Source organism: Stigmatopora argus, chromosome 8 (genome assembly GCF_051989625.1).
Source record: "Stigmatopora argus isolate UIUO_Sarg chromosome 8, RoL_Sarg_1.0, whole genome shotgun sequence".
Classification (NCBI taxonomy): Eukaryota; Metazoa; Chordata; class Actinopteri; order Syngnathiformes; family Syngnathidae; genus Stigmatopora; species Stigmatopora argus.
The window spans coordinates 15575839-15600626 of NC_135394.1; the positions used below are offsets into that span (position 1 = coordinate 15575839).

Below are 24788 nucleotides of genomic sequence, written 5' to 3' on the forward strand. Positions count from 1 at the left end.
TGAATCACAAGTAAAATTTGAATTTATGGCATGGGAGAGCAAGTTTATTCGCTGTACAAGTTTATTAGTATTTTATTATTTTAATGATTTTATTATTATGTATTATTATTATTAATAGTAGTAGAAGTAGTAGAAGTAGTAGTAGTAGTAGTAGTAGTAGTAGTAGTAGTAGTCGTAGTGGTAGTGGTGGTAGTAGTAAAGGTGGTGCTAGTAGTGGTAGTAGTCGTGGTAGTGGTGGTGGTAGTAGTGGTAGTGGCGGCAGTAGTTGTCGTGGTGGTAGTAGTAGTAGTGGTGGTAGTCATAGTAGTAGTAGTGGTGGTAGTGGTAGTAGTGGTAGTAATAGTGGTAGTAGTGGTAGTAATAGTGGTAGTAGTGGTGGTGGTAGTGGTAGTAGTAGCGGTGGTAGTGGTGGTGGTGGTAGTAGTAGTCATAGTAGTAGTGGTGATGGTAGTGGTAGTAGTAATAGTGGTAGTAGTGGTGGTAGTAGTAGTAGTGGTGGTGGTGGTAGTCATAGTAGTAGCGGTGGTAGTAGTAGTAATAGTAGTAGTGGTGGTAGTCATAGTAGTGGCGGTGGTAGTAGTAGGGAGTAGTGGTGGTAGTCATAGTAGTAGTGGTAGTGGTAGTAGTAGTAGTAGTGGTTGGTGGTGGTAGTCAAAGTAGTAGTGGTGGTGGTGGTGGTAGTGGTGGTAGTAGTAGTAGGTTAGTAGCTTGGTCGAAATCATAATAATATTGCGCTATATATTTAAATCGGGTGGACAAAAGACATTAAGTATTTTTTTTTGGGTGGGGGCAGATTTTCCAAATCAGGCGACTCGGAGTCGCGTGAAAAAAATCTGTGAAGGTGACGTCCCGTGCAAATGGACTCCTCGCGGGTCCAGAGTGTACTTGGCACGCGCTACCCAAAAATGACGGCGGCGGCAGCAAGAAATTATTTTTTTTTCTTTTTCCAAGCGACGCCACCGTTTGTCAACTCACACTGTGGGTCTTTGTCTGCCGGCCTGGTCGCCCACGCCGAGGGAGGGCCTCTGCCCCGCCGTCAGCGAGTACCCGGCGCCCCCGGCGGACGACTGCGGCGGAGGAGGTGGCGGCGGCGGGAGAGCGTCCTGCAGAGAGGGCGAGAGAAAACCAGGGAAGGTGTTGATGATTAGTTCTTAGTGCTTGCGCAATCACAAAGAAAAAACTTTTGCCTGAAATGTGACCATAGTATAATAAACTTTGGTCTGATGTTTAATCTGATACAAATTTTTATAGATTAATCACGATGATTTCAAATTCTTCGCAGAAAATCTGAATTTCTTCTTCCTTACAAATGAGATTGACGTTTTTTTCTCCAAAATTACAAAAATCATATCTGAACCAACATGACTGGTAATGAATGCATAGATTAATTGCAATTAAGATGAATTACAAAAAAAGTGTTTTTCTTAGATTATGAAAATCTAAATCTGAACAGATTAATCTCATACTTGATGAATGGCAATTGAGATTAATGGCAGAAAATGCCTATTTCTTCTTTTTTCCCCAGAAGTTAGAAAAATCAAATATGAACAAATTATACCATTGCTAGATTAATCGCAAATGAGATTAATTATGGAAAATGTGTATTTTTACGTCCTGACAGTTTTTTCCAAAATTACAAAAATCATATCTGAACCAATATTACCAATGGTAATGAATGCATAGCTTAATCGCAATTAAGATGAATCACAATTTTTTTTTAAATTTTCCTTAAATTATAAAAATCTAAATCTGAACAGATTAATCTCTTACTTGATGAATGGCAATTGAGATTAATAGCAGAAAATGCCTATTTCTTCTTTTCCCCCCCCAGAAGTTAGAAAACTCAAATTTAAACAAATTATTCTATTGCTAGATTAATCGCCAATGAGATTAATTACAGAAAATGTGAAAAAATGGCCATTCAAAACAGTTGAGACATTTGTTCTATATAGGGTTAACTTTGAATTTTAAATCTACTTTTTCTGGCGCCGTTAAAGGCGGCAAGAAAGGTTTTTTTTGTTTTTTTCCCGCCCAAACACAAACTTTTCCTGCCCAAATGAGATCCAGTCTGCATTTGACACCCCTGGTTTAAGTGATCAACATTTTTTGACCTTCTTATTTGCTACGTTCTGCTTGTTTGTTTGTTGCTAGGAGACGGCGCAGCTGTACAAGCGGCAGAATTTAACGGGGAGAATATGAAATGACGCGTCGCCCGCCACTGAGATTCACTCAAATTCAACTTGGCACTTGGAATCGTGGCAAAATTCCCCTTTCGATTCACATGTGTGTTTGTGTGTGTTTGTGGGTGTGAAGAAATGTATTATCGTCAATGGGCAATGAAACACAATCAGTATTGTCATTAGTAGTAAATAACCCTTATTGAATTTAAAAAAACAGCAAACAGTCTTCAATTTAAAAAAATAATGAAAACAAAATATTCTCTCAAATTTTTATTTTTTAAAGGGGAGCGTAAAAATGGATCACCATCAACACCGGTAATCCCTCGAATATCGCGGCTTCACTATATTGCGGATTTTTTGTAAAGTATTTTTTTTATTTTTTATTTAAGTCAAAAAATAATAATAATAATGTTCATAAGAATGTGAAAATGCACGGCAAAATTATTTTATTTTATTTATTTATTTTTAAATAGAGGTGACCATACGTTGCGATTTTTTGTTTCTCGCGCCTATGTGTGATCTACATTAATCACGACAATCGAGAGATTACTGTACTAATTAAAATGGCCGCGACGCAATGGCGGTGATACGGCACCCCCCCCCCATGGACCCCCGAGCGATCCGCTCACGAGGGTCCGCGTGTTCCGGTCGACTGGCGACGCTGGAGCTGAGATAATTAGGCCGCCTGTGGGCTACAAGACTCATCTGTACAAAAAAATCACATAGGCTTCCCAAGTCAAGCGGACAACTAGCTCCGCCTTTTCTGTGCGCATTCCTGCTCATTCACAAACTTGCCATGACGTACACACACACACAGGAAGTTTGTGTAGGCAGAGCTATTATTGCCGCCTTTTCACAGCGGCAATATGAAAAAAAACAACACCAAAACAAGCAATTTTGCTTCATTTTGAATATCTAAAAATTAGCTTAACATATTTTCATGAGTATTAGCCGCGGCTAAAAGCTCCAAAATGGGGCGCCTGATTAAGAGAAGTATCGTGTGCGTGCTAAATTAATTTTTTTGGGACGGATTGGTGAATGTTTGACAATAATAAAAGAAAATAAATGAAATGTCAGTGGTGTATGATCCATTGTTTTGGGTGGGTAACTATGAAATTGTTTTAAAAAAAATAAGGCAGTTTTGAGGTTTTTTTGTAAAATTACATTAGAGCTGTCATTTTTTTTAAAGTTGAACATTTTATAGCACCTTTGATGTGTGCTAATTATATGGCATACGCACCAGTGGAATGGTTGTGTAGTTGGTCTCGGGAGGAAACGTGAAGACGGTCGCCGTGGTGACCGGACTACTTGGGGGCGGAGTCACAATCAGTCCGGTTGTGCAAATGTGTACCTTTTGAACACAGGAAAAAAGTGGCTTATTAAACAGGAAGATAAAACTGACTTTTTGCGCATATTTGCCGCCTTCGTGTATAAGCCGCGCCCTTAAAATGGCCTTAAAATCGTTGAATTTGACGATTTCTCGCGTATAAGCCGCCCCCTGATTCACAATTTTCACCTTCATATTTATGGTTTTAATAGGGAGTACAAATGTGTTACTTTGAAGGGAAAATCTTAATTAAAATCATCACACGTGGTATTTCTGAGATAATGTATGAATCGATTGCTGGATTGGACATTCCGAAAGGGTGTTGCCTGCACGTCGACAAATTCAAAAAGGAAGTCATGTGAGCAGTACAACCAGGAAGTGTGTCCATAGCGGTCTAGTTAGGTAAGATGGTGGCGCCCTGAGCGAGCAATGATAACAATAATAATAATAATCGGACATAGGCCCTTTCGTCATCATCAACAACAATGGCAGGCACAAGTGAGTTTTTTCACGTTTTATGCAAGATACGGTTGATTTTTTTTATCTTGAATTTCATTCGTATTAGTCAAAATAAACTGTGTTAAGCCACATGTGTCAAAGTGGCGGCCCGGGGGCCAAATCTGGCCCGCCGCATCATTTTGTGTGGCCCGCGAAAGTAAATCATGAGTGCCGACTTTCTGTTTTAGGATCAAATTAAAATGAAGAGTATAGATGTATATTAAATTTCCTGATTTTCTCCCTTTTAAATTAATAATTGTATTTTTAAATCCATTTTTTCTGTGTTTTTAGTTCAAAAATCAAATTTGTAAAATCTAAAAAAATATATAAAAAAGCTAAAATAAACATTGTTTTAGATCTATAAAAAACTGAATATTCATGGATTTTAATCCAGTTCTTTCAATCCATTTATAAAAAAAAAATCTAAATATTATATCTAAAATGGTCCGGCCCACATGAAATGGAGTTGACGTTAATGCGTCCCGCGAACCAACCCGAGTCTGACACCCCTGTGTTAAGCGTTTTATCTGTTTATCGTTTCTCTATTTTGAAATAAATGACCGTATCGGCCGCAGTGTCTTGCATTATGGCGTTTCGTCTTGTCAGTTTTGTGCATTGTCAAGTCAAATTTGTGCACATATAAGCCGTACCCTTGATTCAGTCATCATTTTTCTAAATTACAAATACGGCCTATATGCGAGAAAATCCGTTACCTGCGAAGGTGCGCTGCAGGACAGCCCCCCGGTGATCTCGCCGATGCGGGCGGCGGCCGTGGGGTTGCTGGAGCTGATCAGCACCGGGCCGCTGATCTCCATGGAGTGGCGTTGCGGGGGCGGAGCCAGCGCCGGCTTGTGGGACATGGTGAGGGAGGTGAAGGAATGTCGTTTCTTGCTGTTCTTCTTGTCCCGTTGGCCACCGTTGCTCTGGGGGCCCGAGGAAGCCCCCTCGCCCGATTCCCCGTTGGATTCCGAGGGTTTATCCGACTCGATGAGTTGCCGGGCCGCGGAATTAAACTGGAAGGTTAAAAAAGGGTGTCGGATAAATGGAACGGAGGCTTTTTATAGCGTCGGGAGAAACTATTTTGGGAAAAAGAAGTGTTTGAACGGGAAGTCACCTGCGCGACGACCTAAATCTTGACACGATTGTTATTCTTACCTCCACGTAAGAGATGGGGAAAATTCCAATTTTATCTCCCAGCATTCCCTCTGCCCAGTTTTCGTCCACTCGGCGGATCACGGTCAGAATGTCATCCTGCAGGAAAGGAGAATATGTTATGCCTTTTTTAAACGGTCCATTGCGACCTTAGCGACGCAAAATGTAAATATTAGTGATGTCCTCGATTAGAAATCAAATCGGAATCGATTTGAAATCACTTTTATAGTTTTATTTCAATTCGGAGGACAAAAGACATTTCCTGGGTATCGGGATCTGGACTCAGTATCAGCAGATTCTCAAAATTAGGCGATTTCGGTGCAAAAATTTGCGATTAGTATATCCTAGTACTGTATTTCCCGGACTATAAGACGCAGTGTTTTTAAGTGTATGTCCTTTTCTCCAGTGTGACTTGTAATTGAAATGATTCACACATCACATTTAAAAAATGTTTTTTTTGTAGATAAAATACAGTAGGTGCCACTTAATAGGACCACCTGGCGAGCAGACTATTTTGGTCAAAATATCTGAATAGGGATAAAATCGAAGCGGCCATAACTGTACTTGAGTAAAAAAATATAAAAATAAAAAGTTCAAGGAGCGTTTAATGAAGCACTGGAAAACAAATTCAAAACTATACGTACCTATGTTAGTTAGTTTATGGTGCAAAAAGAACGTAGGTATGTATAGTTTTGAATTTGTTTTGAAAGTTTATGGTGCAAAAAAATTAAAAAATAGTCATTATAGGCTTTTAATTTGATTACTGAGTGTATTTTTTTTGCACCATAAACTAACTAACGTAGGTATGTATAGTTTTGCAGTGCTTTATTCAGAGGTCCTGAATATTTTTATTTTTATTTAATTTTTAAATTAAAAAACTTGTTCCGCTTTTCGCAACAACAAAAAAATCAAAAATGTACGCAGCGTTGATTGAGCATTTTTGTGTTCTGTAATAGGAAAGTTGGAAAAAATGTTGGTCATATTAAACGAAGAATTAGTAAATCTGGACCAAATTGGTCATAATAAACTACAATATGTATACGTATATATAAATATAAACTCTTGTTGCCTCTATTCTTATTTTTATTTATGCTTTTCAAGATGACGATTTCGTGACCGGATGATTCGCCTAACGATGTTTTGCCGACAGACGTTTGACAGACGGACAGGTCGCCGAATGAACGTTCGTTCAAACTGCGTTTAATGATTAAATACAAATACTAGTATTTGTTAGTTTAACGATTAAATACAAATACTAGTATTTGTTAGTTTAATGATTAAATACAAATACTAGTATTTGTTAGTTTAATGATTAAATACAAATACTAGTATTTGTATTTAATCATTAAACGCTGTTTTCAGCTGGATTTGACCGAATGTGAGAGCATTTTGAGCCGTTTGGCGAATGGACGTATATGGACGTTTTTTTGCCTCCATCGCGACATCATTGCGACATTTTACCGAGGAATTCACTTCCATGGGCTCGGTTCTAATGTCCAAAGAGCTCCAGTATTTGTATTTAATCATTAAATGCTGTTTTAAGATGGATTTGACCCGATTGCTGTCATTTTACGGCTCGGTTCTGCTTCATCTGCCCGCCCAAGAGTGCTTATTCCCGGGCTGACATTGACGATAGACTAATAAATTGAGAGTGATGAGCGGCAAAGGGAAATGAATCATTGATTTTTACTATAATTTGGACAACGCCGCCGGCGGGCCAGATTAAAAATCCTAACGGGCCATGCCGAGGTTGAAAAACTTGTACACACACGATCTTTAGGCGAATCATCCGAGTACCGATGATGTCGCTCACACTGGTACTCAGTGCGCTCAGGGAGGTTGTCTTTCTGCCCAGACCAACGAAAAATTAGAGGGAACATTGGTCCAGTGCGTTTTCCATGTTTTTTGTGCATTGTTTGGCTAGCTGGCGCTAGCTACCCCCTTGCGGCCTATAGTCGGAAAAATCCGGTCATCACCCCGGTGTGTGTTTTGGGCTACCTTGGCGAATGGCAGGCAGTCCTTGTCGGCCTCCTTGTCCTTGAGCTCAAAGTCGTAGAGCGCCTTGCACTGGGGAGGCGGCTGGGGCAGCGGCTTGAGGATTTGCACAAAGTTGGTGGGGAAGAAGCCGTGCACGCCGCCCATCTCACCGTGGAACCAGTTCTCGTCCACCTGTCGGCGCAGGACGATGACGTCGCCCTTGCTGAACTTGAGGTCGCCCGGTTCCTTGCCGTCGTAGTTGTAGAGCGCCTTGGCGCACGGCAGCTGGGGGGCGCCCTGAAATCACACGGGAGAATAGCGTCAAATTTGACGCCTCGAGGGGTTGTCATGACGAAAGTCACGAAAGTCACGGGGTGCCGGAGCCAAACCCGGCTAATTACGAGCATCCTGATTTGGTGGCCAGCCAATCATAGGGCCGTTAAGACATTCATGTGTATGTTTAATACAATAAATACTACTTTTTGGTTCTTATTAAGCCCATAAAACAAAAAGGTGGCCAGTCGTCACCCCAAAAAAATGAAAAACATTATTTTTCCAAAGAATATTTTTGAAAAATTATGAAGTGAAAAACATTTTTTGCCAAAATAAGATTTTGGAACCAATCTGAAATGAAAAAGATTTTTTCCAAAATGATATTTTGGAACAATTCTGCAAAGAAAAACATTTTTTTTTTAAATATTTTTGTCCAATTCTGAAATGAATTTTTTTTTTACAAAATAATATTTTTGAACAATTCTGGAATTATTATTTTTTTCTAAATATTATAAAAACTATTCTGGAATTAATTTGTTTTCTAAATATTATAAAAACAATTCTGGAATTATTTTTTTCTTCTAAATATTATTAAAACAATTCTGAAAAGAAAAGCATTTTGTTCGAAATATTTTAGAACAATTCTGCAATGAAAAACATTTGTTTCTAAAATAATATTTTAGAACAATTCTGCAATGAAAAACATTTGTTTCTAAAATAATATTTTTGAACAATTCTGCAATGAAAAACATTTGTTTCTAAAATAATATTTTTGAACAATTCTGTAATGAAATTTTTTTTTTCAAAATATTTTAAAAACAATCTGAAATGAAAAACATTTTTGAAATAACCCCTAAATTAAAAACACTCCAATAGAACTTGAACAAATTGCTTTTTTTTAACACAGTTAATTTCAAACTTCCAATTAGAATATTTTGTTTAAATGTTCCATCTCTTACTAATTTAAATATTATAGTACTGTATCTGTATTTTTACCATATATCCCTGGATTATTTTGTTGTTGGACACCAGAATGTCAAAAGACAACACCAAATGAACTTTTTTAGTAAATTAAGTTTTTCAGCAAAAAAACAAAAATAAATCAACTCCACCAAAATGAGAAAACTTGCAAATTTGCACCTGCCAAAGCACAAAAAAATCCAGGACATAAATAAGTGTTGCAAATTAAAACCTGTGTGTAAAAAATGAAAAATTCAACGGCCCCTGACTTTTCCCAAAGTCCCTAAATTAATCATTTTGGGGACGTCATGGGCATAATGAAGGCTTGTCTTTAAAAAAAAAAAAAAAAAAAGATTGCAGCTCAAGAACTGACGTCCAAAAGTCTGTCAAGGATTTAAATGCTTGTGTCCGACTAATACTTTGAGAAGTCCAGTCTCTTTATCCCCTGGAAAGAGTTTTTGTAACTCGGCCCCCAAAAAGCCTGAAAGGACCATTCAGCCGGATGACAATCCCAGGCAAGAGGGCCAAGCCGGTAGGGGGGTGGCAGGCTGGACCGGCATCAATGTTCTCCATTCACAATTGCGAGGGCTTCGTTTTTGAGGGTTAGGCTGATTTTTAATATTTTTTTCTGGCATATTAGCCGCCTCCGCATATAAGCCGCACCCTTAAAATGGCCTTAAAATCATGGAATTTGACAATTTCTCTCGTATAAGCCCCCCTGATTCACAATTTTCATCTCCATATTCATGGTTTTTAATGTGGGGGTTGAGCCCTTGGTGTCAGAACTGTGAGGCAAGCATGCTAACCACTCCTCCACTGGGTCGCCTGTGCAATGAATTCAGATTATGTTAATTATTTTCTTATTTTAATTTATTCTATTCTAATTTGGCAGGTCAGCATTTGTGCATTTTAGTCCATAAGTTGGCAAAATTTATACAAATTCCAAACAGTGGGAGTTTTTTTCGAGGACGTGATTAAATATGAAATAACAGCAAATGTTGAAAGTTAAATATTTAAGGATGGTTACGTAATGGCTGCTATGCCGCAATTGTGTGCGCTCTATTGTGTGTGTGTGGGTCGGGGGAGGGGCGGATCTTCGCAAGACTGCTTCATCCGTTGTTTAGTTTAGTTTTTTTTTAAGTTTTAACCACATTGTAGAGTGAATGATTACATTTTAAAGAGTTAAGAGTGGTAAAGATAAGTGTTAGCATGAACTCATTCACTGCTATTGTTATGAAACGGCTAGCCATTGGCATACCTGTCAACCTCTGCCGATAACTGCCCTTATAAATGATTATGATTCCCCTTACAAACCCCCAAAAAACCTTACAAACACCGTACGAGTCGTACGACTCGTACGGTGTTTGTAAGGTTTTTTGGGGGTTTGTAAGGGGAATCATAATCATTTTTAAGGGCAGTTATCGGCAGAGGTTGACAGGTATGCATTGGACACAGAATTAGCATGCTAACATCATCTCACCATATGGCAATACAGAAATTTTCAATATTTTCCACATTTTCCTCCTCCATTTTCCAGCTGATGTCATCCAGACGGCGGCCATTGACGCGCTGAAAGCTCATTGGCCGACGGTCCCTAAAAACCACGTTGGTCCCGTCGCTCAAACTCCGCCCCTCGCCGAATACTTTTTGCCGTTCAGGCCAACCTTTACGTCGACAAAAGTTGACATCTGCCTACCCTAAAACCTTTAAAAATACATTTTTGGTTTTCGGTCACCCGCAAAGTTACCGCCGTATAAGTCTTTGTGTTTATCAAAGGCCAGACTGGACGCTACTCATCGGTCGCCGGGCACGGTCAGTCCTCCATCGCAGATAACTCCGAGGGATTTGGCAGTCGCGAGATTACCGTGACGCCCCCCACGTTATTTTTACCGCCACGTTGGCCCCGTCAGCACTGCCGGAGCGGCCAAAGTAGACAAAAACCGTCACCCCCACCGACCTTCCCTCGTTTTTCAACGCAGCGACGATTGGAAAGCTCTCAAAACTCTGCAGGCGATGTCCGATGAACGCGAAGCTACAGTTGAACAAAAAATAATAATAATACATTGACATTGAGATAGTTATGGTTGTTGGGAAGTTATGGGTTCATAACTGGAAATGAGTTTTAGTATGTTTTATTTGGGTAACGTACCCAATATCTCCTGCAGATATTACAGCCGTTAGCAAAAAGATAATAATATGAAAGTGGCGAACTCACTCGGCATTGAGTTGGAAATGCGTCTTATTATCAACAAAAGGCACCGAATTGAAGCGTATAAGAAGATCCTGATGATTGTTAAAAAGAGTCAGATATGATATAACTCAGTTGTAAATACAGTGGTACCTCGTCATACGACCGCTCGTCATACAAAATTCTCGTCTTACGGCGGAAATTTCGATCGAATAATTCGCCCGTCATGCGATCAAAATTTCGTGATGCGACCAAGACAGGTCTTTTTTGCATATCTTTCGTGTATAACAATATTTACGAGCACGGAACGATTAGTACACTCGTGCACACAACACCCATAGGCAATGGCAACCTTTCTCAGAATAAAACTTCATTACCCACAATCAATACGTGGGTAAGCTCAACTATTGTATTTCCTGTTATTCTTTCTAAGGAAAGAAGCTCCAGCGATCGTTCTTTAATGACTATTTCTCGTTGGCAAGTGGTCGTGCGTGATCCTATTGTGAGGACATTTGTGTGCATCATTTTGGGAATATTTTGAAGGCAATACAACAGCAAACAGTCCATCGATAGCGAACGTGAGGGTGGAGGCGTGGCAAACCGCCAACCCGGAAAACTAAGGTAACAAAAGATTACAACAAAATTAGAATTCAGTTTTGTGTAAAGTTACATTAAACGTATGTTTGAGTGTCTGTATATATTAGTAATCCAAGTTAATTTACATTTGTTTGTTCCGTTTACGAGTGCGTTGTCGTGGAAGATCCTTTATGTTTTTGTATTCTTTGACAAGATTGTATCATTTAATTCAAGGGTGTCAGACTCGGGTTGGTTCGCGGGCCGCATTAACATCAACTCGGTTTCATGTGGGCCGGACCATTTTAGATATAATATTTAGATTTTTTTTTAATAAATGGATTAAATGAACTGGATTAAAGGCCCTGAATATTCAGTTTTTTTTATAGATCTAAAACAATGGTCATTTTAGCTTTTTTAAATATATTTTTAGATTTTACAAAATGATTTTTGTACTGAAAACACAGAAAAAATGGATTTAAAAAATTACAATTATTGATTAAAAAGGGGGGAAATCAGGAAATTTAATATACATCTATACTCTTCATTTTAATTTGATCCTAAAACAGAAAGTCGGCACTCAATTTACTTTCTCGGGCCGCACAAAATGATGCGGCGGGCCAGATTTGGCCCCCGGGCCGCCACTTTGACACCTGTGATTTAATTAGCGCGTGAAAATCTGCGGTAGGACTTTAAAGTCAGAATTCTGAGAATAAAGTCAGAATTGTGATCTAAATTTACCCTTTATTGGCTTTAATTCTCTTCCGACAACCGTTTTTTTCCCACCAAGGTGTAAAAGCGCTAACCCGTATTTTTACCCGCATATATGTTGGCCAGGTGGTCGTTTGTTGTCAATTAGCAGGTCATTTGCTGCCCAACGATCCCAGCTAGCTGCCTACCATGAGTGTGTGTGTGTGTGTGTGGGGGGGGGGGGGGGGGGGGGGGGGGGGGGGTTCAGGTTTGGTTCCGCTAAGGGGGGCCCATCTTGATTCCATTAGCGCAGCGTGAAATTGATTCCTAATGGCATTTTTTAAATGACTATTGTACAGCAAGACGGCTTTCAGCACCCTGCCATTCTGCTTCGAGGTCCTCTGGGCTTTTTTGTGTAAAACGCAGGAACTGGGCCGTCGCCGCCGCCGCCATCGCCGCTGGAAGCACGCGGGCGGACAAAAGGAGGCGGTATCAGGTCTACCAAAATAGAAAGAAAAGGCTCCGAGAGAAACGCTTTTAAATGCGACGACACTGTAACACCGGGAGCCAAAAAGTCAACGGGAAAGTGACAATTCCACCTAAAATAGAGGTTGCGATGAAAAGCCCATCTGGTTTCTATGGAAACTGTTTTTAGGAGGGCTGGGGGGGAAGTGGAGCCAATTGACAAAATGACAAAAATATAAAATGCCGGATTTTCCTGCATATTAGCCGCCCTCGTGTATAAGCCGCACCCTTAAAATTGTCTTAAAATGGTTGAATTTTACAATTTCTTGCGTATAAGCCGCCCCCTGATTGGTTTCTATGGAAACCAGTTTTAGGAGGGATGGGGGAAGTGGCCAATTGACAAAATGACAAAAATATAAAACACAGGATTTTCCTGCATATTAGCCGCCCTCGTGTATAAACCGCACCCTTAAAATTGCTTTAAAATGGTTGAATTTTACAATTTCTCGCGTATAAGCCTCCCCCCTGATTTCCAATTTTCACCTCCATATTCATGGTTTTAATAGGGAGTATAAATGTGTTACTTTGAAGGGAAAATTTTAAGAAAAATCATCGTAAATAGCATTTCTGAGATACTGTTTAAATTGATTGCTGGATTGCACATTCCGAAAGGGTGTTGCCTGTACGTAGAAAAATTCAAAAAGGAAGTCATGTGACCAGTAAAACCAGGAAGTGTGTTCGTAGCGGTCAAGTTTGTCATCCTTAGGCAAGATGGCGGCGCCTTGAGTGAGCAATACCAGGCACAAGTGAGTTTTTTTCACGTTTTCTGCAAAATACGGTTTATTTTTTTCTTGAATTTCATTCATAGACATCAAAATAAATTTTGTTAAGCATTTTATCTGTTTATCTTTTCTCTATTTTTAAATAAATGACTGTAATCTCTTGCGTTATGCCGTTTGGTCTTTGTCACCTTTCAGTTTCGTGCATGTCAAGTCTAATTTGTGCGCATATAAGCCGTACCCTCGATTCAGTCATCTTTTTTTGGAGTGACAAATACAGTTTATGCGAGAAAATACGGTATTCGCAGTGATGGGATGGAGAACATGCCTAAAATGTGATATAAACAGTGAACGGTCGGGGGAGGAAAGGCGGCTTGATTTTCTTGGCAATCCTGCGGCGGAGGCAAACGAGTGGAAAGAACAAAAAGGCGAGCTCAGCTTTGGTGTCGTGGGAATAATTGCTTACACGGGGGGAAGTTGCAATAAGCCATTGAAGTAGTTTGCTGTACAACGACTCCCCCGCGCTTGTTTGTTGTCTGCTCGCAACGCGGCAAATGAGGCTCGACGGCGGTGGACTGCAGGCACGAAAGCGCCGGCTGAAAAGACGCGGCCGTCTGGAAGCCAGATGGAGAGAGCGAGAACCCCGTCACAATAAAACGACAGTAGCAACACCGAGCCATTGAGTTGTTCCATGAATTAGTACCACGGACAACAAATAGGCATTTGGCTATTTTACAATGAATCAATTAATCTCAATTTATTGCGATTAATCTTTCAATAAAACAAAGTGGTTCAACTGGTTTTTGCAGCTTTAGGCAAACCTGGCAACATGATCCTGTTTCAGTGCCATTGACGACAATAGGTGTTCATCTACTTTGAATAGAAGGGCTGGCAGCGACTGATCCAAATTTTCCGCAATCAATCTCAATTATTTGCGATTAATCTTCTTAACAGGCTTATATGATTGAACAGTTTTTTGCAAATTTAGGCAAAACTTGCTACACAATCATGTTTCAATGCCTTTATCGACAATAGGTGTTTATCTATTTTGAATAGAAGGGCTGGCAGCAAATGATCACAATTTTCTGCAATTAATCTTAATTAATCTTTCAACAAATTAAAGTGTTGAAACTGTTTTTTGCAAATTTAGGCAAAACTTGCAAAACGGCCATGTTTCAATACCATTGACGGGACTAGACACCCAATCCATTTTAACTGGAACGTTGCCGTCATCCCTCCCAGTCAAAACGACTTGGACGCCAAGCCAATCGCTTCACCTTGGCACGAATCCACATCATTCCCAGTCCTCTGGTCCCCAAAGCTCCTCCCCCCCTCTAACCACCTGTTGACCCGGACCCTCTAGGGCACCGGCGTCAAAGTGGCGGCCCAGGGGCCAAATCTGGTCCGCCGCATCATTTTGTGTGGCCCGGGAAAGTAAATCATGAGTGCCGACTTTCTGTTTTACGATCAAATTAAAATGAAGAGTATAGATGTGTATTAAATTTCCTGATTTTCCCCCTTTTAAATCAATAATTGTAATTTTTTAATCATTTTTTTCTGTGTTTTTAGCTCAAAAATCATTTTGTAAAATCTAAAAATATATTTAAAAAAGCTCAAATAAACATTGTTTTAGATCTATAAAAAACAGAATATTCAGGGCTTTTAATCCAGTTCTTTTAATCCATTTATTTTTTTAAAAAAATTAAATATTATATCTAAAATGGTCCGGCCCACATGAAATCGAGTTGACGTTAAAGCGGCCCGCGAAACAACCCGAGTCTGACACCCTTGCTCTAGGGTTTGACAGCTCGGTCCTGACCCGAACCCCCAGTTCAGGAAGGCCTCCTGGGAACCCCGGATCAAAGCCACCCGTTCCCCGACGCGGCTACCTGCCTCCGCGGGTTCGCCGGCCATAAAAAAAATAGGAATTACACGAGACTTTACGTCTATAAAGAGACAGAGGGAACCCGCCGGCTCTATAAAAACATTCTTGTGGCGAGACGAGAGCGCGGCGGCTAAGCTATAGATTAGCCTACAAAGCAAAGTGTTTTAGCGTCGAGCTAACGCGGCTTGACGGGCCGTCACACGCACGCGGTTCTCATGAGGATGCCTTCGCGCGCAGTTGTTAAACCAAACCCGGATGAGCTTCAGACTTTATGGTGGGTTACCTGGTGTGTGTCTGTGTGTTGGTGTGTGTGTGGGGGGCATCAGTCTATCCTGGGTGGGCCTGGGGGATCACACACTTGGCTTTTCTGACTTAAAGTCAAAAGAACAGAAGTCTTTCACAGCGTGCCAGTTCATACAGTGGACTTTAACCAGCGCCTTATGACCGTGTTTCTCATCTCGAGTAAGAAAGCAACTTGGACTGAGATAGTTTGGCCCAAAACGTGGTATGATAGCGATTTTTCAAACATGTTGAAGCACAAAAAATATCAGGAAAAGGCATATAAAGTCATACCTCTGCTTACGAATGCCTCTAGGTACGAAATTTTCAGGTTACAATTTTTTTTATATGCAAATGAGTGACTCGAGATGCGAAAAGATCCAAGTTACGAAATCCCCCAAAAAGTAAATGCATTTGCTTAGCCGTTATTTTATTTTGAAAATATTGTCGCGGATGCATTGATTTTCACTTTAGAACATTGCTACCCTCTACTAGGCTCTCATTTCATCGCTCTCATATAATGACAATAAAAGTATTCAATTCAATTGGCAATCTCACAACATGCACCATCCATGTTTCAAGATTCTCTCTTACATACGTGTCCACCTCGACTAAATGCTCCCCTTATTAATGATTGCAATTCCCCTTATTAAGCGATCAAAAACCGTACAAATGCAACGCGGCGCATATTTTCACACGCACACACACGTAGGGCACACGTGAAAGTCTAAAATGTACTACAAAGTGGACAGCTGTCGGCCATGGTAGAAGGGGCTCGTGCTGCCACCTGGAGGACAAACGCAGGTATTACATCTCCCATTATAACGGCCGCAGAGGGAACAATTTCAGCAGGAGAGGGCACATTTTCATGTTTTATTTATTTTATGACAAATATAATTATATATAATTTTCTCTCATTTTTGTGTTTCCTCACATCTTTCATACAAAATTGGGACACTGAACAATTTTAAAGGGTTTAGGTCAGGGGTGTCAGACTCGGGTTGGTCCGCGGGCCGCTTTAACGTCAACTTGATTTCACGTGGGCCGAACCATTTTAGATATAATATTTAGATTTTTTTAATTTTATAAATGGATTAAAAGAACTGAATTAAAAACCCTGAATATTCAGTTTGTTATAGATCTAAAACAATGTTTATTTGAGCTTTTTTTAAATATATTTTTAGATTTTACAAAATGATTTTTGAACTAAAAACAGAAAAAAATGATTAAAAAATTACAATTATTGATTTAAAAGGGGGAAAATCAGGAAATTTAATATACATCTATACTCCTCATTTTAATTTGATCCTAAAACAGAAAGTCGGCACTCATGATTTACTTTCTCGGGCCACACAAAATGATGCGGCGTACCAGATTTGGCCCCCGGGCCGCCACTTTGACACATGTGGTTTAGTTGGTAGTTGTGTAAGGACCATGGAACAAATAAGAGAATTTATATATAAAGTACACCTCTACTTACGAAATTTTCAAGTTACGAAAAAAGTTCTGGAACCAATTCAATTCGTAAGTAGAGGTACAACTATTTTCTCGCATAGTATCCGTGTATAAGCCGCACCCTTAAAATTGTCGAATTTGACAATTTCTCTCGTATAAGCCACCCCACGATTCCCAATTTTCACCTCCATATTCAGGGTTTTAATTGGAAGTACAAATGCGTGTGAAGAAAGGCACAATTTTTCAAAACGGTGACATGATCTTTTGACCATCTCGCCCACTCAATTGAATGGAAGCAAACATTTGCGGTGGAGCGCACGATGAGCTGGCGGATTGTTGAAAAAGCCCTCAAAGGGGCCATTATTTCCGGGCCCCATCAGCTCCAATTCAATTTGGCGGATTAGCACCGAGAGACGAGTCGCACATAAGAAGCGAGCTTGTATCCGAGCCACACAAGGCTTTGCTTCCCAAAAAAATGTCAGAGTATCGGCGAACCAGAGTGGCCAGTCAATCCCGGTTGAATACTAAGCGTCTCCTCACTTTGAAAGCCGCCACTGTCGGCTCTTTTTGTTCCTCAGAGTCATTCAGTTCCAGGCACCTGCCCCTCTTGGACCCATTTTCATTAGCGTGGAGGAATTGAATGGTCGCCAAGGCAGATTTTTTTGCATGCAAGTCCAGTACCAGTCACCTGAATTTGTGGTCCACTACCTCGTACTAAAGAAGGGAAAATAGAGTATCGAGTCCCGATCTGATAACCAGGAAATTGAACACATTATTTACTCGCATATAAGCTGGCCACGCGTATAAGCCGCACCCTTCAAATTCCCTTAAAATGGTTGAATTTGACAATTTCTCGCGTATAAGCCGCCCCCCAATTCCCAATTTTCACTTCCATATTCATGGGTTTTAATGGGAGTGAGTTTTGTCATATTACAGTTTATTTTTTACTTGAATTTCTTTCATAGACATCAAAATAAATTTTGTTTAGCGTTTTATCTGTTTATCTTTTGTCTATTTTTAACAGATTGTCTTGCATTATGGCAATTCGTTTTTGTCAGCTTGCAGTTTCGTGCATGTCAAGTCTAATTTGTGCTCATATAAGCCGTACCCTTGATTGAGTCATTATTGTTTTTAGTTACAAATACGGCTTATGTGCGAGAAAATACGGTAATTCAGGTTGTATTTGGCTACTAGCGCGACAAATTGGCAATAGTGCAACTAGTTTGGTCAAATGAAGCTCCTCAACACACTATAACACATCACATTTTGGAGACTACGGTCCTTTGGAGTGTGCAGGACACTGTTGAGGACTTTTTATGACACTGTGGTGGCATCTACAGTGTTTTATGCAGTGCTCTGTTGGGGATGCGGGAGCACGGAGAGGGACAGGAACAGGCTGAATAAACTGGTCAGGAAGGCCAGCTCTGTTCTGGGCTGTCCTTTGGACTCTGTGGAGGAAGTGGGAGAGCGGAAGATGCTGACCAGGATGATGTCCATCATGGACAGCACCTCCCACCACCTGCATGAGTCTGTGGAGTCCCTCCGAAGCTCTTTCAGCAATAGACTGCTGCACCCTCACTGCAGGAAGGAGTGCTTCCGCAGATCCTTCCTCCCATCAGCTGTCAGGCTCTTTAACAAAACACATGGCTGAGACCTACCATATGCATGCATGTACATCTAAGTGTATGTATGTATATGTGCTTATATATATGTATATATATATATACATATATATATACATATATATAGATACATATATATAGATACATATATATATATATATACATACACATATACATATATACATATATATATATACATATACATACATATACATATATACATATATACATATATACATATACATACATATATATATATACATATATACATATATACATATACATATGTACATATATACATACATATATACATACATACATATATATATACATATACATATATATATTTCAGCAACACGCTTATTTATTTATATATTTATTCATGTATTTATTTATTAACTTACTTATTACCTATCTATTTATGTATAAAATGTCTTTACTGTGTCTGTATTCTCACCCTCTTGCTACTGTGACAACAAAATTTCCCGAATACGGGATGAATAAAGTTATCCAATCCAATCCAACAATGCGTTAATACTTCAAGGTAAATCAAATTTGATTTGAAAAAAATTACATCTTTTTTTTATCTAATTCTAATTTGCTAAAATTGAAGAGATCGGATTGGTCGGTCACATTCTGTTCCTCACACGAGATGTTGATCCGAGGGCAGAACTTTGCTTGCGCAAGCCAATGTTTGTAAAGGCCGCCAGAAGGTAAACAAAGAGAGGATATTGACATAGTATTGACCAGAGTCTCAGGCACAAACACTCATTTTTGTTCACTTTGGTAAACGCGGTGCGGTGCCAACGTGTTTGTTCATCCCGCCCCGCACTCAGGCCAGATGTAACACGTCGCCGCGAGCTCGCCTTCAAGTCGGCGGATTTTTTAGGAGCCGAATGCTGCGTTCAAAGCACCCTGGTTTTTTTCTCCGTACCGCTACTCCTGCCCTAAACATTTGAATATTTTGTATCAAAACTACGAAAATGTAAAATATTAATAAATAATCAAGTAATATTTTTGTTAACGATTTACAATTATTTATAATTTAATCATTTAAAATTAAAATGTTGAAAGATTTGATTTTTTGGCTGGACTCACCATAACAATTCATTTCGGGACGCAACGTCAAAGTTTAGCATTTAGCACACTGTCAAAACATTCCTTTATTTAGAAAGTAGCACCAAAACTATGAAAAGAACATTTTTTAAAAATAAAGCAATGTTTATTTTTCCGGCGATTTACTTCGCTACGTCAAAGTTTAGCATTTTGCACGTTGTCGAAACATTCCTTTATTTTGAACGTCAGTTGTGTGTTAGCTAAAACCAAAACGGGAGTAATCAGTAATTTACTGTTTGTGTTTTTTAATTGTTTTAAGGACCTATTGGACAAATAAGTAACTATTTGAAAAGAATGAGATAATATTGAGCTTTATTTTAGTACCCGTAGCTCACATGTGTCAAAGTGGCGGCCCGGGGGCCAAATCTGGCCCGCCGCATCATTTTGTGCGGCCCGAGAAAGTAAATCATGAGTGCCGACTTTCTGTTTTAGGATCAAATTAAAATGAAGAGTATAGATGTATATTAAATTTCCTGATTTTTCCCCCTTTCAAATCAATAATTGTCATTTTTTAATCCATTTTTTCTGTGTTTTTAGTCCAAAAATCATTTTGGTAAAATCTAAAAATATATTTAAAACAAGCTAAAATAAACATTGTTTTAGATCTATAAAAAACTGAATATTCAGGGCTTTTAATCCAGTTCTTTTAATCCATTTATTAAAAAAAATATCTAAATATTATATTTAAATGGTCCGGCCAACGTGAAATCAAGTTGACGTTAAAGCGGCCCGCGAACCAACCAGAGTCCGACACCCTTGCTCTACGAAATATGATTTTTGACGATCATTTGCTGCCAGCCATCCTAGTCCAAAAAAAACTAGTCATCTACCGCCATAAACAACAACAGACTTCCTACGAGTTTGCAAACAAAGTTCCTTGAGCCTTTGTGTATGTGCAACAATAAACCACCCAACCAAACTAGCTTAAGGCACCGAGTTTTCAAAGTCTTGCTGAAGGTGAGCGAACTAAAATAAAATCAAAAAAATTCTTCCAGAGCAGTAATGGCCGCAAGGGTCGAAGGTCAAACCACTAAAAAAAATCTTGACCAATCGTTATTTGCCCCCAGGGACGAAAACACAACACTTAAGCGGCCGGTGGTCGCCCACCAATCACAACCAAAGGTCATAGGTCAAAATGTTCCTCCTAGGCCAAACAGGTACTCGAGGGCCACTTTGGAAATTGCAAAGATAGCGTGTCCGGAAGCTGATAAAATCGTTAAAGCTGGAGACACGGGATTGGTTTAGTACAGCCGTGTTTCCCAACCTTTGCATTGAATAAAAATCTCAATTTAAAATGAACAATATAAAGTCGTTCTGATCAAACTTTTATCAAAAAGAATCAAATAAACCCTCCAAAAAGTCTTTCAAATTCAAATTTTCACACTGACCATTGTTGCCAAAAGTTGAACAACCTTCGGTTTGAGCAATGTAATGATTTTAATTTCAAAATGTAATCACATTTCATGTCAATATTTTTTATCTACTAATATTACACGATAAGCAGTTTTGTGAGGACGTGTGTGCATCCTTTTGGGAATATTTTGAAGGGAATACAAAAAGCAAACAACCGACAATAGGTTGCATCTGAAAGTCAGGGTGGAGGCGGGGCCAATAGAGCCAACCCAGGAGAAGAAAGCTATCAAAATGTCAAACAAAATTATAATTAAATTTAGCGTAAAGTTAAATTATTATTTTTTTGAGTTGTGCATCGTAATCCAAGTTCATTTAAATTTGTTTATGTTATGTTACAAGCGCGTTGCCGTGCAAAAAGTCTCTCTCCATCTAATTTTAATACTATTAAACACATTTTAGTACTATTAAACCACTAGTTATTTGTTACTCTGTTTTTCCAATCCAATATCCTGTTTTGGGTGTTTTTTTCAGAGGGTTGGAACAAATTATTTTTGTTTTTAGTTCATTTCAATGGGAAACGTTCATTTGAGTTAAGAGTTATTTGACATACGAGCTCGGTCCCGGATTGAATTAAGCTCATATCTCGAGGTACCACTGTACTTCAATCTTGTAATATTACAGACAGATTAAACGTCGACCAAAAATGAAATCTGTGAATCCAAACAAACTAAAAATAAACTGGTCCGACCCACGTAAGATTTCCCGTGACCGGACGTTTGGCCGACGGACGTTTGGTCGACGGACGTTTGGTCGACGGACGTTTGGTCGACGGACGTTTGGTCGACGGACGTTTGGTCGACGGACGTTTGGTCGACGGACGTTTGGTCGACGGACGTTTGGTCGACGGACGTTTGGCCGACGGACGTTTGGTTGACGGACGTTTGGTCGACGGACAGTTCGGCGAACGGATGTTTCGTCGCCGGATTCGCTCACTCTCAAAATTATAATCATGAGAGAGAGAGTGAGTTTGTAATTGCATTGCCAATGTTAGAGCATTAATATCTAAATATCTAATATCAAAATTATCAATAAGTTGCGTATTATTGGCGTGTGTGTACATGTTATTCGTCGCCGGATTCGCTCGCTCGCCCCGCCCCCGGATTCGCTCGTATTGGCGTGTGTACACGTTTTTCAAACTACGGTCCGCGGGCCATATACGGCCCGTTAGGCTTTTTAATCCGGCCCGGCGCCGTTGTCCAAATCATAGTAAAAATCAATGACCTCATTTATTTCCCTTTTCCCTGCAAGTACCGCTCATCAGTCTCAATTAAAAGACTGCTTTCTTTTGTTGAATAATAATATGTTCTTAATGTTGAAATTAAATTTGAAAATACATTTTCACCTTTTCCACTTCTAACTTTTAAGGCCAAAAATAAACTGGTCCAGCCCACGTGCAATTTCCTCATCATTACTCTGCCCCGCCCACTGAATGGAGTCCGACCCCCCCAACCCCGGCCTCAAGGCTTTCAGGTGCGGAAGCGTGTCGCCGCACGCTAGCACTTAGCTAGCTCTTTTCAAACCAAGTCGCCAGAGGGACGTGGCTTCTTTGACGGGAAACGAAGCGCACGAATAATCGCCGGCTCGTACTCCCACAAAAGACGGCGGCGCGAGACACGATTAGACACGTTGACGTTGGGGGGGCGGCGTGGAGGGGTGGGCGGGGGGCTTGACGACCCGCGACCGCGCTTGGAATTCCTCGTAGACGCTAACGCGCGACTTCCCTCCGTCTGGCGAATTGAAGCAGATTTGAGACGGAGGAAAAACAAGTCCAGTCCTTCCCGCTTGTGTTTGGTCTGGCGCGTCTTAAAAGACGGGTAAAAAAAAAAAAAGACAAAAGGGAAAGCGCAAAGTCCACGACGAGGGAGTCGCCTCACCCTCCGGCGGGGGGGGCTAGGGGGGTGAGGAATCACGCCATTTGCTCTTTTGAACCTCTCCTCGGGAATTACGTCAACCCCGACACGGCGAGGATGGTAATTACCCGCAGCGTAAACAGCGGCCAACCCGTTGGCCCGTGTTTTCCAAAACACAGACGGAATTATTTTGATGACGAGCGAGCTCGGCAGAAGTACGACGGCGCTGGCCGGCGCTTCAAGAGTATCGGGTTATCGGTTGCATCTTTATTGGCGACGTTTTGCCGGTTATTCCCGCACGCCAAATGATTCCAAAGAGGAAGTGGTTGAAAGAAGGATGCATTTTTTTTTGCATGAGAGAAAGAGGTTTGAGTTACCCAGTTTTGAGGAATACCATATTTTTTATCGCATATTTACAATTGAATTGAATCGAAGTAAAATTTTGCGCTTAAAGCCACAGGGGGGGGCTGTCTACGGGTCAGGGGTCGGAGTTCAAAAGTCATTGTAGTCATGGGTTGGAGCCAAAGAGCCACGGGGGGGAGGGTTGAACTCGGCGGCATTTGTGGGGATGTCTTCGGTTATCATTATGGTCCAGTAGAGGCTTAGCTAGCTGGCTAGCATAGCAGAAACAAAAGTTTCTTTTGGAGGACTTTTAGGTCACTTCCTATTATTGTGTTGGACTTCTAGGTCACTTCCTATCATTTTGGAGGGCCACTACGTCAATTCCTATTATTTCAGAGGACTTTAGGGCACTTCCTATTGTTTTGGAGGACTTCTAGGTCACTTCCTATTATTTTGGAGGGCTCCTAGGTCACTTCCTATTATTTTGGAGGACTTCTAGGTCACTTCCTATTATTTCAGAGGAATCCTGGGTCACTTCCTATTATTTTGGAGGACTTCTAGGTCACTTACTATTATTGTTTTGGACTTCTAAGTCACTTCCTATTATTTTGGAGGCCGTCTAGGTCAGTTCCTAATATTTTGGAGGACTCCTAGGTCACTTCCGATTATTTCGGAGGAATCCTGGGTCATTTCCTATCATTTTGGAGGGCTCCTAGGTCACTTCCTATTATTTTTGAGGAGTCCTAGGTCACTTCCTATTATTGTGTTGGGCTTCTAGGTCACTTCCTATCATTTTGGGGGACTTCTAGGTCACTTCCTATTATTTTAGAGGACTTCTAAGTCACTTCCTATCATTTTGGAGGGCTCCTAGGTCACTTCTTATTATTTTGGAGGACTTTTAGGTCACTTCCTATTATTCTGGAGGACTTCTAGGTCACTTCCTATCATTTTGTTGGACTTTTAGGTCACTTTCTATTATTTCAGAGGACTTTTAGGTCACTTCCTATTGTTTTGGAGGACTTCTAGGTCACTTCCTATTGTTTTGGAGGGCCCCCAGGTCACTTCCTATTATTTTAGAGAACTTCTAGGTCACTTCCTATTATTTTGGAGGACTTCCAGGTCACTGCCTGTTATTTTGCAGGACTTCTAGGTCACTGCCTGTTATTTTGGAGGACTTTTAGGTCACTTCCTATTATTTTAGGACTACTAGGTCACCTCCTATTATTTTGGAGGGCTTTTAGGTCACTTTCTATTATTTTGGAGGACTTCTAGGTCACTTCCTGTTGATTTTAGTGCATTTCAAGGTCAGTTCTGGTTCATTTTAGGGCATTTCAAGCTCGAGCCGATATTAGACGAACCTAAGCTTTTATTTTGTACATTTGCCTTGAGATTAGGCCTCATTTCCCCCAAATCCGCCGTCAATCCCCGACTCGATTCTGGGTGTTCCGGCGGCATGGGCCGCAGCTGCTCGCCATGTTCCACCGTGTCAAAGTGACGGATGACCTTGCTCTCTTTCCGTCATCGTTAAAAGTAAGAAAAAAAATGAGAGACCTCGTTACTTTTCCGCAGCTTTTTTTTTGTCTCTCACGTTACCGTCTTTGTTAGCCGAGGAGAAACGGGAATTGAACAAACAGTTTGTTTTTCTTTTTAAAAACCTTCTCCTACGCGTACATCAAACAATTTTGTTTCCCTGTTATTTTTTTTTTTGACTCTTCGCTACTTGATTTACGGCTAAGAAGAATGTTTGTGTTTTTCTTTTGCAGA

General features: G+C 40.2%; 1 protein-coding gene across 1 annotated transcript in view; it reads right to left on the reverse strand.

Annotated features, from left to right (window-relative positions):
* sh3rf1 (SH3 domain containing ring finger 1) overlaps positions 1–24788 on the reverse strand; it is a 42625-nt gene that overhangs the window by 9154 nt on the left and 8683 nt on the right. The window contains exons 3-7 of the mRNA XM_077607224.1: positions 7156–7431; positions 5161–5256; positions 4719–5018; positions 3421–3531; positions 976–1103 (exon numbers count right to left, since the gene is read on the reverse strand). Coding sequence (XP_077463350.1) covers positions 976–1103; positions 3421–3531; positions 4719–5018; positions 5161–5256; positions 7156–7431 — 911 coding nt within the window. The remainder of the gene's footprint in view (positions 1–975; positions 1104–3420; positions 3532–4718; positions 5019–5160; positions 5257–7155; positions 7432–24788) is intronic.